At 35.0% G+C, this 14,653-nt stretch overlaps 1 protein-coding gene across 1 annotated transcript in view; it reads right to left on the minus strand.

Annotated features, from left to right (window-relative positions):
• The window catches only part of zgc:77151 (uncharacterized protein LOC337153 homolog), a 45,866-nt gene extending 37,386 nt beyond the window's left edge, over window positions 1–8,480 (minus strand). The window contains exon 1 of the mRNA XM_034223067.1: window positions 8,234–8,480. Within this exon, the coding sequence (XP_034078958.1) occupies window positions 8,234–8,254 (21 nt within the window). The 5' untranslated portion in view covers window positions 8,255–8,480. The remainder of the gene's footprint in view (window positions 1–8,233) is intronic.
• Between the last annotated feature and the right edge of the window lie 6,173 nt (window positions 8,481–14,653).

A 14,653-nucleotide genomic window follows, 5' to 3' on the forward strand; every position in this document is an offset into this window, starting at 1 on the left:
CAGAAAATGATCGTATAGGGCGTACACACGGAGCCGTTGGGCCTCCCAGAGCGTTGCGTATGCCGTTCTATCCACCTTGGGACCCGTTATCGTTTCCTCAGTCGTTTAGTGCCGTATTCGGTCGTCCTCGTGTGGCCGAACGGTCTATATGACACTAAACAGTAACGCAAACGACCGTTTACGTCCTCGTGTGGCCGGGGCCTTAGAGGCGAGAAAAGACTGCATTACAACGGCTTCACATGAAACACTATATGCAGCCTCACAGCTGCAACATAAAAGACGGAGAAGACCCAGATATTAAACAAATGTATCTCCGTGACAATCTGAAAGAAATCATTGCTTTTTAACTTTCTTTCTTATTTGCTTGGCAACTAACAAACATGTTCACAAGTTAGCAAATCTGCCTTTTCAATTGTTCGACTATAATGATTTTCAAGTGCCAGAGGTGACAAATATATTGTTATTAACCACATTTTGGGGGTTTTGGAAACTTTTATTGAAGTTTTTCACAGTTTTTCTGCAGTTTTATAGCCAATCAATGAACACATACAGAAGATATATGGCAAATCCATGACGATTTGGTACAACGTAATTATTTATATGATATATTCAAGTATATCTTTTTAAATAAATGAACATTTTGAAGTTGTGATCAGGACTGATGCTGCTTTAAGAGATACAAATATTATTGTATATTTTTTTATGGAACACAGGGACAACTTTTTTCAAAGTGTGAAAATTAAATAATGTTTTACGCTGCACATTATGTTATGCCGATTTATCTGCTTATTATTTTCTCTGTTGGTTAATGTATTGTTTGCTTTATTAAATGTCTGCAAAGTTTGAAAATGTTCACACAACCCAAACTATAACAAATAATACATGTTGTAAAGAAGAGAAAAGCAGCAAATACTCAAAGCTAAAACCACGGCTGGTTTGGAGTTTTTTGCCCCAGAAAATGACTTGAATAACAAATTGACTTTTATTTTTCAATCCCTAATAAATGAATGGATAAGTGGCTGCAGCTCTAATGTTAAATGAAGCCAGGAAGCACATTGTGACAGATTTCTGATGGTAAGTGAATAAAAATAAAGGCGGCCTGGCTCACATTCACCATATGCACATGAAATAAAAGGCCTAGTGTGGTGTTTAAGTTCAGGGTGTATCCGGCGCTGCAGCTGCTTTCCATTTACTCAGGATAAATGAAGATCTACAACAGAAATCACTCTCTTTCTGCACCAACAGACTGTTTCGAAAAACTCACCCAGCTTTCCTGCTGCACTAAATGCAGAATATTCTAAAATTCTCACTCCTGTGTTGATCATCCACAACCCCCACCTCCCCGAACACACCCTCCCCCACCCGATACCCATAACCCACCACAGGCAGAACCTCCTCCCACCCTCCCCCACCCGCTGCTCTGCAGACCAGCTGCAGCAATAGGATCAATTTTTTTAGAATAAATGTCACAGCAGAAAATATACATATCAGCTTTGCACACAGACATGCAGACCAGTTAGGCACCATTAAACTAAGCAGTGCAGCCATAACAAAATGCAGAGACGTGTTTTTAATGACGTCACTGTGGCGGAGTGTAACAGATTCACTTTAAAAAGGCCTAGTGGGAAAACCGTAGGATACCGAATAACACTCAGGAAAAACAACATGGAGCGAGCCAGGCTCACGATCACTTATAGAGACTCTCTGAGCCCCTATGGCAACATGGGGTTTTCATTCAAATAAATATTATACGCTGATACAACCTAGAGAGACTACGGCTAAATTACACAAGGTCACTGTTGAATGTCAAACTCACTCAATATCCTGCTACAGGAACTGAAACTGAAAGAAGCACAGGAGGACTTAATACTAAATATGATAAATATCCAATATTATAGACGCAGAGTCCCTGTGGACTGTTCTAACGATGCAATGTGAATAAAGCACACATTGAAGTCACGATATAAACCCTATATCGCACGATTAGAAGAAGGCAGTTTTAGAGAAAGTCATTAAACATGCTGCAAGTCCCTATAGGAATACAATACATACATATATATGTTTTCATTCAATATTCACTGTAACCTCAGAGGAATATTTCAAGTATGGAAATCTCCTGAGGCCTGGACAAAAATAGATTTTTATATTTGTAATATTTTTTTTTACAAATAATTCAAAAATCAGGATGTAAAATCATATGGCAAAGATGTTTTGCTATTAGCAGGTAGAACATCGTTTAAAGTATATATATATATATATATATACACACAATGCACAAATTGGTATTAATGACATAACATATTGTTATCTTGTAAATACCGGGAAAAAATCTAAAATTAAATAAAACCTGCTCTGTTGCCTTTCTTGTAAGGGAAATGGTTGAAAAGCTTATAATAAACATACACTAGGACTCTCATAAATAACTTATGTATAGTACTTTGTGTTTCTGTCCCTTTAGTTCATTGGTGTATCGAGAGTATTCTAATGTATTCCGTTACAGTGTCTACATACATGTCTTTTCTACTGTGAATGTAATTATTGTATATGGAGTGTCAAAATGCTGCTATGACTAAACTAATTCCCCACTTGGGATAAATAAAGTATACACATCTGCCTAACTATCCATCTAAACAAAACGTCCTTCTGGAAAGAAGTAATACAACAAACCTCTCCATACATGTTCCTCCCTCACTGCCTTCAAATGGGTTTTCCTGCATCCCCCCCATTTTGCAAAGTCAGAAGTCTTGGTCCCGCCCCCTGTGTGTTACATCACTAAAAAGACCAGGATGTGCTTTCTGCAGCACATCAGGGCTCAGAGTGTAAGAACATACTGTATGCAGGGAATTATGGGATGTATTTGACTGATAAATAAGAGATTAGGAGAGATAAAAGACCCACAGAGTATAAGAGACACAATCTAACACTCTAAAAAATGTATATTGAGTCACATAGACACCAATAGCTCCGAAGTATTATTACTACATTTCATTAAAAACAGCATCAGTTATAGCCACTAGAGGTCTATGCATGTATATGAACAAGGGTGTGGACGTTTGTACAAATGTATATTTGTGAAATCATCCCTCGCTTTTATTCGACCAGTATCAAACAATACTTGGGTCATTGCTTCATAATCAGCTTTACTTTAACTCTAAACATATTACTGCTTACATTTTACTTTTTTCTTTTCATTTTATTAAATGTTTTGGTATTTCAGTAAATGTTTAGCTTTTTCTTGTTTTCTCTGTTGTGATTGTGATGTTTTGATTCTACAAATGTATATGATACCCTATATTAATATTCTAACCATCTATTTAAGGACAAATGATAATGTACTTTTGGGGACATAATAAAACAAGACAGTATTGGCCTCTGGAGAAGCTTTACTGGCATTTAAGGAAATATGTCAAACTAGGAAATAAATCTAAATAAAGTCAAATAAATTCTCTTTTGAACTCAATACAAAAACTATTATGGATATTTTTAAGACAGATATAATATTGTGAAGTCAGATAAAGTCACCATTGATTCCTGTGAGGAGAACTAAAGGTTTAGTTCTGAACTATTATAAGAAGGAATATAATGAAGTACGAATGAGATGGACATCAGAGGAATAAAAAGAGAACATGAATCCAGTTTCTCTGACAAAGAAGAAAGATGAACGGCATAGGAAGAGATCCATTAGGCTCAACAGACGCATTAGTTATGATATTAAAGAGTTATTATATAGGATGATATGTATTATATATATATTAAGGCGCAGTACATTAGTATAGTATAATGTAAAACCAAGTATTACATTACATTACATTTAGCTGACGCTTTTATCCAAAGCGACTTACAATAAGTGCGTTCGACCAACAAAATACAAACTTGAAGAAAACAGAATCATATAAGTACATCAGGTTTCATAGAGCAACAACATTTCAAGTGCTGACATAACACTTTAAACTCATATACACTTTAAAGGATAATTATAATCACAATTATACATAAAAGGAAGCCAAATGATCAGGACTATATTGAGTACCTTTGAATAAATATAAGAATATATAAAAACCTTTTGTCTAGATACTTAAGTTATAAGACTAGAAGAAAACAAATATTACAATAATATAAACCACTATTAATGTCTACAGACACCGCACAAGCCACTGTGTCAGCAATAGCATATATTTAAAGAATAATATGGTATTCATTTTGAAAAATGGATACCGAAAAGACATAAATCTCTCAAAATAACCGGGAAGCCCTTCATGTGTGTGATGGTTAAGACCCGTTTAAATAAAAGGCTATATAGACAAAGTGCCAGCTGTAGTACGTAAGAGGATAAATGAGAACAATAAATACAAATAAAGTCAGATTAAATCACTATAAAAACACAGCATTAGCCCAATGGCATATATAAATGAACATTTAAAGAGAATTAGATAAGAATATAATTGTATATTTTTTCTAAAGATTCACATTTATGTAATAGATACTTATTGCGTATTTAAAGCCAAATTGAAAAATCTAAAATGTGATTGTTATTTTGACCAAGGCACAACAATATTAAATGTTTACTCATTTAAACTTGAGATTACTAGCAAATATCCACATTTGAGTATCATGTTGTGCATTTTTAATTGACAAATAGATCATTGTTTGTAATTTTTTTAAAGATTTGTAGTTTCTTGTCTTTCAACTAATCAATAGCAGTTGACATCTAGTTATATGCGCAATATAAACAAGGAAAAAGACAACAACAAACTCAAATAAATTCCTTATTTACCTCACATTTGACAAGCCGGAGCCAGATAATCTGTGGCGTCTTTGCTTTAAATATAAATGTATCAAAGTTTCAGTGATCAATTAAAAGGATAAATGTTTTCGTGAGCAAGATCATTTTGGGCATCTTAACTTTAAAACAAGTTAAATTGATTAAAAGAAAATGCGAGATGTGTTTAAAAATAGAACAACAATATTCGGTTTTATCGTTAATGTCCTATAACATAATCTTCCTGTGCCAGAATAATGCACTTAAACGCATCAAAGCTTTGTGATTAGCCGGCGTGACCCCATGTGTCGGGGCGTGGCTGGTGGGCAGTGGGCACTATTTCGCTGACGTTGTCCGTGTCAACAGGAGTGACAGTCCGCACACACACAAGACCGCAATTATGGCAGAAGCAAAAAAGCCCAAAATATATAATTTTCACTCCGAGTGGGAGGATGATTATTTTTGCATCTATTCTAATTCAAAGTCCATCTGTCTCATCTGCAATGCGAGCGTGGCTTTATCGAAGAAGAGTAATTTAGGAGCGGCATTTCAAAACAGTGCACAAACCCTACGAGACGGAATTCCCTCCTAATTCTGCCCTACGCTCCAAAAGGGGAGGGGCCTGAAAGGACAGCTAAATGCACAGCAGTCCATTTCCACCAGGCCCAACAACAAGAGCAAGGCTGCTACCAGAGCATCTTATCGGGTCAGTCACGTTCTTGCGAAACACATGAAGTCTTTCAAAGACGGCGAAGTTGTGAAAGAAGCTTTCCTGGAGGCTGCCGACGCGCTTTTTGGGGACAGTAAAAAATAACAGAAGCATTTCAACAGGTTTTTGATATAATAAAAACTAAAGTTAGATACCGTTATTAATCAGCTGTAAGTTTGAACTTATTCATTATAATTATTGTACAAAATGGTATAAGAATGAAAACTTAAAAATTGATTATAGTCTATTATCAATTCAGGTTAAGAAACTAGAGTTGCTTGGATCCTATTTTAAAAAAGGCATTTATTTTTATAATCTACTAAAATGCAACAAAAAAAGGGTTTGATTCTATACATTTTTTAGATAATCTTTTTTTATTGCACTTTGGCAGCAGATTCCTGTGTAGCTTCAGATCTGAGTTGTCTTATTAGTAAGCCTAATTTATACTTTTGTAGCAACACTATTTTTATATAATGGCAAAGAAAGGGTTCAGAGTCTTTTCTTCTTTTCCTGTGTCATATGTGGCAGCACTGTTCAATGTTTCTTGAAAACATTACCCACTGTAGTGTGACGTGTGAATAAACTCCAACTCTGTATCAACAACACTGTTGTGTAACTTCAGTTAAATACTTGTATGTGTGTAGATTAGAAAGAGGTAAAATAAAGCATCTGCAGTATTTTATGAAGTATTAATTGTACAAAGGTCAGTTTTATACAAGTAGAAGTGTGTATTTACCTGGTAGTAGGCTGTCAGTAATGGCCTCTCTATTTGGACTGGTATATCTTGGCAGACTGGCAACTTTAAAAGTAGCTCTCGGTTCAAAAAAGGTTGGGCACCCCTGATCTAACCTATAAATCCTTAAAGCATTAGTTCATTTATATTTCAATCTATATTGATGTAAAAAAGGCATGAAAGCAAGGAAAAAAATACAAAAATAAAGTGAGATCGGGTTACTATTTAGCTTAGCAAACATGGTTTTATCTCCAGAATGCATATTATACATATGTAACTTAAATTACAGAGTGACAATAAGCACTACCATCAAGTGAATATAAAGTATGAAAACATATTATTTCCTCTTGCATTTCCTGTTAATCAACTAACCTGTAACTAACCTGTTCATTACATGTAAATCTATATTGATATAAAAGTAGGAAACCATGGGGAAAATACTAAAACAAAGTGAGATCAAGTAATTTTTTAGCTTAGCAGACATAGTTTTACTATATTATACATATATTTAACTTAAAGTATAGAGACAATATGATAAGTACTACCTTGAGTGAGTATAGAGTATCAAAAACATACTATTATGTACTATAGGAGTGTTATGTAGGCATTTCCTTTTTTGCATGGCCCTGGGGGAGGGACAGATAATGTTCAGCCTAGTGGTGGAAACGAGGCAGGGCTGAGCAGGGCTGAGCAGGCAGGAAAATAAAAACCACAAATATAATCTGAGCAATGAGAGGCAGTCCTCTGTCTAAAATGTGAACACACACACGAATTTAAAATGGAACCCCTTAATCTGCGCCTACGTCAGTTCTCGTGATATTTTGTGGGAATAATGCAGTGAGATATTTATTTTTTACAAAAAAAATCAGTACGGAAGGAAGAAAAGGGGAGGCACTAAAATAAAAACCCTCCGACGAATATTAATTAAAAAATGCCTCCTGCTTCAGACAATAAATAAATAAACAATTGTAATCCAAACACACTATTGACCTTGGCTATATCCTGTTATTGCAAAAAGCTCAAAAGTTGGGGGAAAACATCTGCAATAAATTAATATTAAAATAATATAAAAATAAAAATATACACCACTGGAATATTAAATAAACCCCTTAAACGCCACACATGGAGAAATCCTGTCAAAAATAAATGACTATCGGTTATATCTTCGCCCACATTGCTTAAACTGTGAATGTTTCCTGTGTTCAAAGGCAGGATTAATGTTCTCTATTTCAAGTACAAAAACTAATTTCCCCCTTCATAGACAATATTAACATTCCTCCTTAAACTGTGGGGTAATTACGACGGAGACAAAATGTCGGTGGGGATTTTATAATATGAATATGCTTCCTATTATAAAGCAACACTACTGCTCCACCTATAGTCTGTCGAAAAAAAATGATTTCAAATGTTTAATATCACGTCGCTGTGGGGGAAATTAATGTTCAGAGTAAAAAAAAAAATGTCGAAGCAACGTGTCGTTTTTCAGCTTTTGGTGAAAAGGCTGAAAAGTTTCCTGATATTTTCAGCCATGCAAACGAGGAGAACAATTAAATGTTATTAAGGTAATGTGTTGTTAGTGTGGGTGGGGGTTGGTAGCCAGAAAAGAAGCTGTGACTGTCGACACGACGCACAAAGAAATTAATCATTAACACGGCGAAAATATCAGAAATATTAAACCGAAATTTAACCACTGAGTCTCCGATATCAAACGAGGAAAAAACTCGGTGTCAAACCCGATTATTCCCCCTTTGAAATAACAAATATCATGTATATTTCTCACCCTGTGGAGGGAAAAAAAAAGTTGAGCCCTGGTTGAATAAAGTTGTAATTGCAGTCGGAGCAACTCGGGTTTGGTTGATATGGGAAAACAATCAATACGACATGGTCAAACTAAAATTAAAATAAAACACCAAATTGGGCTTCATATCACCGCGACTCGAGTGTATAATATTCTCCCCAGTAACCGGCGGATAATTCGCCGGGTGAAGTGGCAAAAATTCGACATTTATTTAGGAAATTAAATCGGCTTTACCTGTATTGCATTGTGCTCCATTGCAGTCCTGCATTCCCTCTATGAGGCCCCTCTCCGGTTACACCGCCGGGACTCGCCGTCACACAAACAAACGCACCACGGAGAAAAAAATTAAAAAGCAGGATTTTGTGAATGTTTTTTTTTTTTGGGAAATAAGCAGGATCTAGGTGTGGCCAAAGTTTGCCACAGAGAAACTTAATGTTAAAGTCACAGCAGAAACGGCAGTTGAAGCATCTTTAGCTTCAGTGTTGTGACGTACTTCCGCGTGACGCGGCACGTGGAGGCGGGGCTCAGATACAAAATATAATTAGAGATGTGAAGCTGTGTTGGGGTTTCATTTAATATTATGTTTTTATCAACAGACAGACACCTTGATGCTTTTTATGGATGTAATGGAGTAAAATTAGAAGTGGCATACCATGTTTTAATATGTGTATGAGTTATCTAAATTTGACCTTGCTGCATTGCTCTAACAAATACCTGAACAATCCTTTGACCACTGTTTGATACCTGGTATTCATTTTACCATCAGTGTTATTTTATTTGTATTTTTTATGTTGTTCTAAAAGCCATTTTAATTGAATTTAAGCAATTGTTTGTATATTGATTTTGTGTTTTTACATTATATAAATAAATGAAAAAATGTGGCTTTTAACTGAATTTTATTTTATTCTTATGTTATTCCTTTGAATTATTTGTATTTATTTGTAAAGTATTTGTATTTATTTTCATTTTATGTATTCTTATTTATTTATTATTCCTGTTTTATTCAGTCCTGCATTAGTATTTACGGTTCTTTTTAATAACAAAGCTTTACATTTTACCTGGGAAGAGGGAGATAGTATTGCTTTTATTTATTTTTTAAATATTGTGTTTGGTTTGTGAAGCACTTTCAGTTACCTATGTGTTATATAAATAAAGTTTGATTCAATTTGAAATGTGTAAAGTAACAATGTAAATATTGCAGTATTGGCTTCCACAGGGTCGTGGTAAACAATACAAGTAGCATAACATGGAAAACGTTTACTTTAATTTAAACATTTTATTATGAAGCATACTTGTAATTACACTACACAACTTATTGGTGCTTGAATACAATTTTAATATATGCACATTTACAGTTAAAACAACACGTTTTTTGGTTTTCACAAAGAAGGTCCCACAGTGTCTTCTTTTAAATAATAAAATATCCACATTTAGGAAGCTGGAACCAGAAGATGAGTTTTTGGTTTAAAGCTTCACTGCAGGACTATTACAAATAAATGAACATTGTATTCAAGCCCTGACCTCGCCAAACAAGTTTAAACAATGCTGATTAAGCTTATTTCCGCAAGTGAAAGCTCTCAGCATGTATTCTGTGTTTACCAGAGTTGTGTTTCTGGCATTGCACAACACTTCCTTATTGAATTATGTTTGCCAGATTTAAAGAAAGTTAACCCCAAAATAAAAAGGGAATTGATAATGGCTGCAGATTTTTAAATGAATATTTTTAACATGCAGATTTTTAGCTTACATCTGATGTTAGATGCACACAGTTTAAAGCACACAATTGGATTTTGATTGACAAAATGAACCTTGGGAGTTATAGTTAATATGTTATATAATGGGCAATTAATGGATTATTTGATTTATTCTTTTGCATTTTTTTATTTACATCTTTTTTTAAACATATACATACTGTACATACATTTTTTTTAAATATTATTTTTTGTTTTTATTTATAATTTTTTTACAACAGGTTTGTTTCACCACTTCCAGTCAGCACATCGTGGGTTAAGAATACTGTAGCATAGACACATCCGCCTGTAATGACAGCATCCAAACACTGGGTCTACAAATATTTTCACAGCTGCCATATACACAGTCATTGTTAAACACTAATAACATACATCGTGTATAAGGTATACCCCTAGAATTAACATTTAAATCAGGCTATTATACCGGGTGGAAATATAGAGCCTAACTATTCAGTAACATTATAAATCCCACCTATAACCGTCATAAAATAGGCTTAAAAACATCAAGATATCAGGCTGTAATGTCTGCAAATTGTATCGCTGGAGGAGTATTTAGATCCTTTACTGAAGTGAAAGTACCAAAACCACTCTAACACTCAATCACAAGTAAAAGCACTGAATGCCAATATTTCTAAAATAAAAGTAGGTAATTGTACTATGAAAACAAATACAAATACTCATTATAGAGATTACCCCCTGCAATATTTACAGTATCAACTATATTATTAATAATTTTATAATAAATCAGATTATTGTGATTTAAAATATGAATATCACATGCCCTTATGAATTGAATGGAAGCTTATGGACATTATTGTAGTGACAGGTATATGATCAAACCTTAACGCATTATAAATTAGGCTAAAATAAACATCAATATTTTTCTTTTAAACTACACTTTCGCTCTGGTATTGTATTTTGATTTTGGGAAAAGGTCAAGTCATCATATATTCATAATATGCAGTCAAATGACAATCTGGATTATTGTATATGTCATTAAATACTGTGTACACGTCAATTATTCATCACTCTGAAATGCTCCAAGCTCAAGAATGAGTGCTTTTTTATACTTCAGTACTTTTTATTGCTTTTTGATGCATATGTAATGCATGCACAATCCAAATACAACTCCATATTTTAAGATCTTTCTACTGCTGTTAAAGGTTTGCTTACAACAGTGCTCTTTGTAAGCAAAGGGAGTAAAACAGCTCTCAGTTTTTCAATATCAGTTTAGCCTCTAGCTTTTTCATGTATTCACGCTTCGTTATCATCACTACTGTCTTTATTTCTAAACTGTAATATAATTCATTACAAAGGTCTCACCAAAATTATGTTAATCTTAATTTATCCCTGAGGGGAAATTCAGTTTTGTGACAGTTCCTCCATTTTAAAATAAAAAAATAAATAAAGGAAATAAGAATAGTCATATAAAAATAGGAAGTCATAGTTAAAATGTGCAGAAAATAGATAAAATAAAATAGAATAAAACGTTTTATATAAACATGAAATGTTGAAATAAAAAAAAAGTCCATATTGTACTGAATATGTTCACTAAGATAAATGTAGTGCAGCAAAAATATTGACTGTGACACATTATTATGTGGAAGCTAATAAAGGTGGAGATCACATCATAACTTGATTTATTATTTGTGTCAATAATAGGAATCAGCAAAGTATCTTTATTTGTATTTATTTTTTTAATGCAGAAACAACTCAAGTCAAGTAAAAGCACTGTTTGAAGAAGTAATCAGATCCTTTACTTAAATAAAAGTACAAATGCTATGGTCTTAAAATACTCCACTACAAGTAAAACCCCTGAATTAAAGATTCTACTGAAGTAAAAGTACAAGAGTAATAGCATCAAAATGTACTTAAAGTACAACAATTAAAAGTACTCATTCTGCACACAGACATATTTCAAAAAATAATATAAAGTACAGAAGAATTATTAGCTAAATATACTTCAAGTAATACAAGTAAAAGTACTCATTATGCAGAATGGATATTTTCACAGTATTACATGGTTGCATTTATGTTTAAATGATTCCTGTGTTTATTCACGTGAGAGCATTTTAGTATTGTCTAAGATATATGTCGACCAACATTTAGATTGACATGAAATACTGTAGGCCCTACTGTATTATACCATATCAGCATGTTTGTATATGTCCTACTAGGGAACTTTTAGTTGAGTAAAAAGTATGATATTCGTGTTATTACATAGAAATACTAGAATACTAAGGCTTCCCTGACATGTTTTCTGTGTATTTACCTATTTACTTGTTCTTCCTGTCTGCCTAGTGAGTTTCCTCCCTCTTGTTTTTCTGAGGTTTCTTAAGGGTTAAAAATTCGGGATTCTGCTCCACACAACACAGCAGAAAACCTAGCTATACATTTAAAAAAAATGTGTAGGCCTATCTACGATCTGTGTACACACGCATTCTGTAATATATAGGTTTTTCTGGTGCCAATATTAAAACCTGAGGTGAAATGTGAGCTTCAGCTGAGGTTATAACAGCTCGGCTCATTTTTTGGAGAAACGTCATCACACACACAGGACTCATGTATCCTGGTGTGAGCAGATATAAACTGCAGTGACCGGATATGGCCAGCAGGGGGAGGAAGCACGTGTCTGCTTGAATCCATGAGGCTGCAGCAGGACCTGCATGCAGGGGCAGGCCTCACATTAAACCCCCACTTCAGGGCTTATGAAAATCAGCTGTAATTACTATAATCTAATTTACTTCCTGCTCTACTTTGTTTCACATATTATATGTGTCTGTATTGTGTTTTATCTCAGGGTTATTGTGTCTTTAGCAGTGGCGGCGCTAGGGGGTGGCTACTTGGGCTCAAGCCCCGGATGTTTTCTGAAAAGCCCCGGATGTTTCACTTAAAAAAGAAAAAAGAAAAATATATATTTTTTTTTAATAACGTCTCGGGAGTAATGTGCAGTACTGGAGTCCACCAGAGAGGCAGCCACTGTGGGACATTAGCCTGAGTACTGCGTAGCCTGCCCTGAAGAAGAAGTGATCCTTCCTAGTGCCTGACGAGTTTTAAGCTAATAGCCTATACAGTTATGGATATTAGAAAGTTATTGTCATCGAAGCAGGCCACAAGCTGCAGCAGCAGCAGTATCAGCAGCTGACAACAATGTCATCACCAGCAGTCAAGAAATGGATGATGTTTCAGGTTTGTTAATCTAATGGTGATATCTGCACTCTGGCTGACTGAGTAAGAAGTGAAAAAGAGTGATGTAACGTTAATGTTATAGCTAGTAAACATGGAGTAACCACACTAAGTATACCCTTATATGTTAGTATGTATACAGAACATGACTAAAAATTATCCTAAGATGTAACGTTAACCCTTCATACCTCAGTCTAATTTTAAGACACTAAAATAACGTATTCCAATTTTTATTTTGTTTTCACACGTGGAATTATACCGGCTCTCGTTTCAGTACACATAACAACAGAACTGACAGGCAACCCTCTGAATCAGACTCCGATTGGCTGTGACTGCATCCATTCAGAGTGTCCGATTCATAAACGTGACTCTTACACTCTTTACGTCACAAACAAAGATGGTGGATGAGAATAGATCTATAAAACGATAAGCAATGCGCCAGAATCAAGGTGAGACTATCCGCATCCTTTAAAACTCTACGCACATTCGTTACACCTTAATAAGTAAACGACTATTTGAGTGAGTTAAGGCATTAGTTCTCCAGTTCCTTTTGTCCGCTTTAAGGTTTTATTAAGGTAGGGTTAATGTTGCTCTCAAAGTGCACCAGATTGATGCTTTCAACTTCAATATTTAAAAAAAATCTTCCCGGGGGAACATGCCCCCGGACCCCCCGAGAGGAGGCGACGACCCCCCTAAAGGATGTTCGGTCCACCCCCCACTTATAAAAAATAGCACTGTATGTAAACCCAGAGCCATATAATAGAAGAGTTACGACATCTCCGTTCACTCCAATGGACCACTTTTTTACAGCAATGGCGGATCGTGGAGCCTCTCAATCGTTCCCCGGAAGTTAGCGCCATGGCTAGCAGAGCTGTAGAGTTGCAGCATAATAGACCGTTCGTGACGGACTTTTGAAGGTAAGAAGAAGTTTAAAGATTTATATTGCGGATATTATCAGTACATCTGATTCAAATTAACATGTGTATTAAAGGATGTCAATGGATTATCCCTACATTTGTAGATTTAGGGAACGTTTACAGATAACAGATTAAGCTAGGATACCGAAGCAAGTTAGCAACAGACGTTGAACAGCCTTTTAATGGTAAATTCCGTTCTCTTAATGTCATTTCGTCCAACGTTGTTGAATTAGAGAAGAGGTGCTTCTAAACGGGATTATATGCGGGGGTGGAGGGAGTTAAATATTAGATAAATATAACTTTGGTGCGTGTAAGAGTGAGTGTTTTTAGCAGAGCCATATTGTGTCCTTGTGATTATGTTGATTATTACCTGTCTGTATAATGTTGCAGCTCAGCTGATTTTGGATTGATGGCAAAGGGAGAGGGACTTAAGTGAGAGTGAAAACACAAGGTAAGTTTAATACTACTGTTTTATATAAGTAAGCATACTAAACATGTATTCTATCACTGTATTATATAAGTAATCTTGTTAGTAACCTACTGTATGGCAGGTGGAGGGGCAGTGATGTTACAGGTGGAGGAGCAAAACTGCAAGACTGCAAACTCACAAGACAGAGAAATCAAAGTTTGTTCTCCAGAGAAGAGGTAGATTTCACTTCAATTTTTTATTTCATATTTTCTAAAGATGTGGAAATGGCACAAAAAAAAACTTGAGAGCTGTAACCAAGACAACTGTAACAACATGAGTAGAGAGCCACCAAGGTTTTTCAAGTCCCTCTCTTACTCCATTTTGCCAACCC

The sequence above is a fragment of the Gymnodraco acuticeps genome, unplaced genomic scaffold (assembly GCF_902827175.1).
Source record: "Gymnodraco acuticeps unplaced genomic scaffold, fGymAcu1.1, whole genome shotgun sequence".
NCBI lineage: Eukaryota > Metazoa > Chordata > Actinopteri > Perciformes > Bathydraconidae > Gymnodraco > Gymnodraco acuticeps.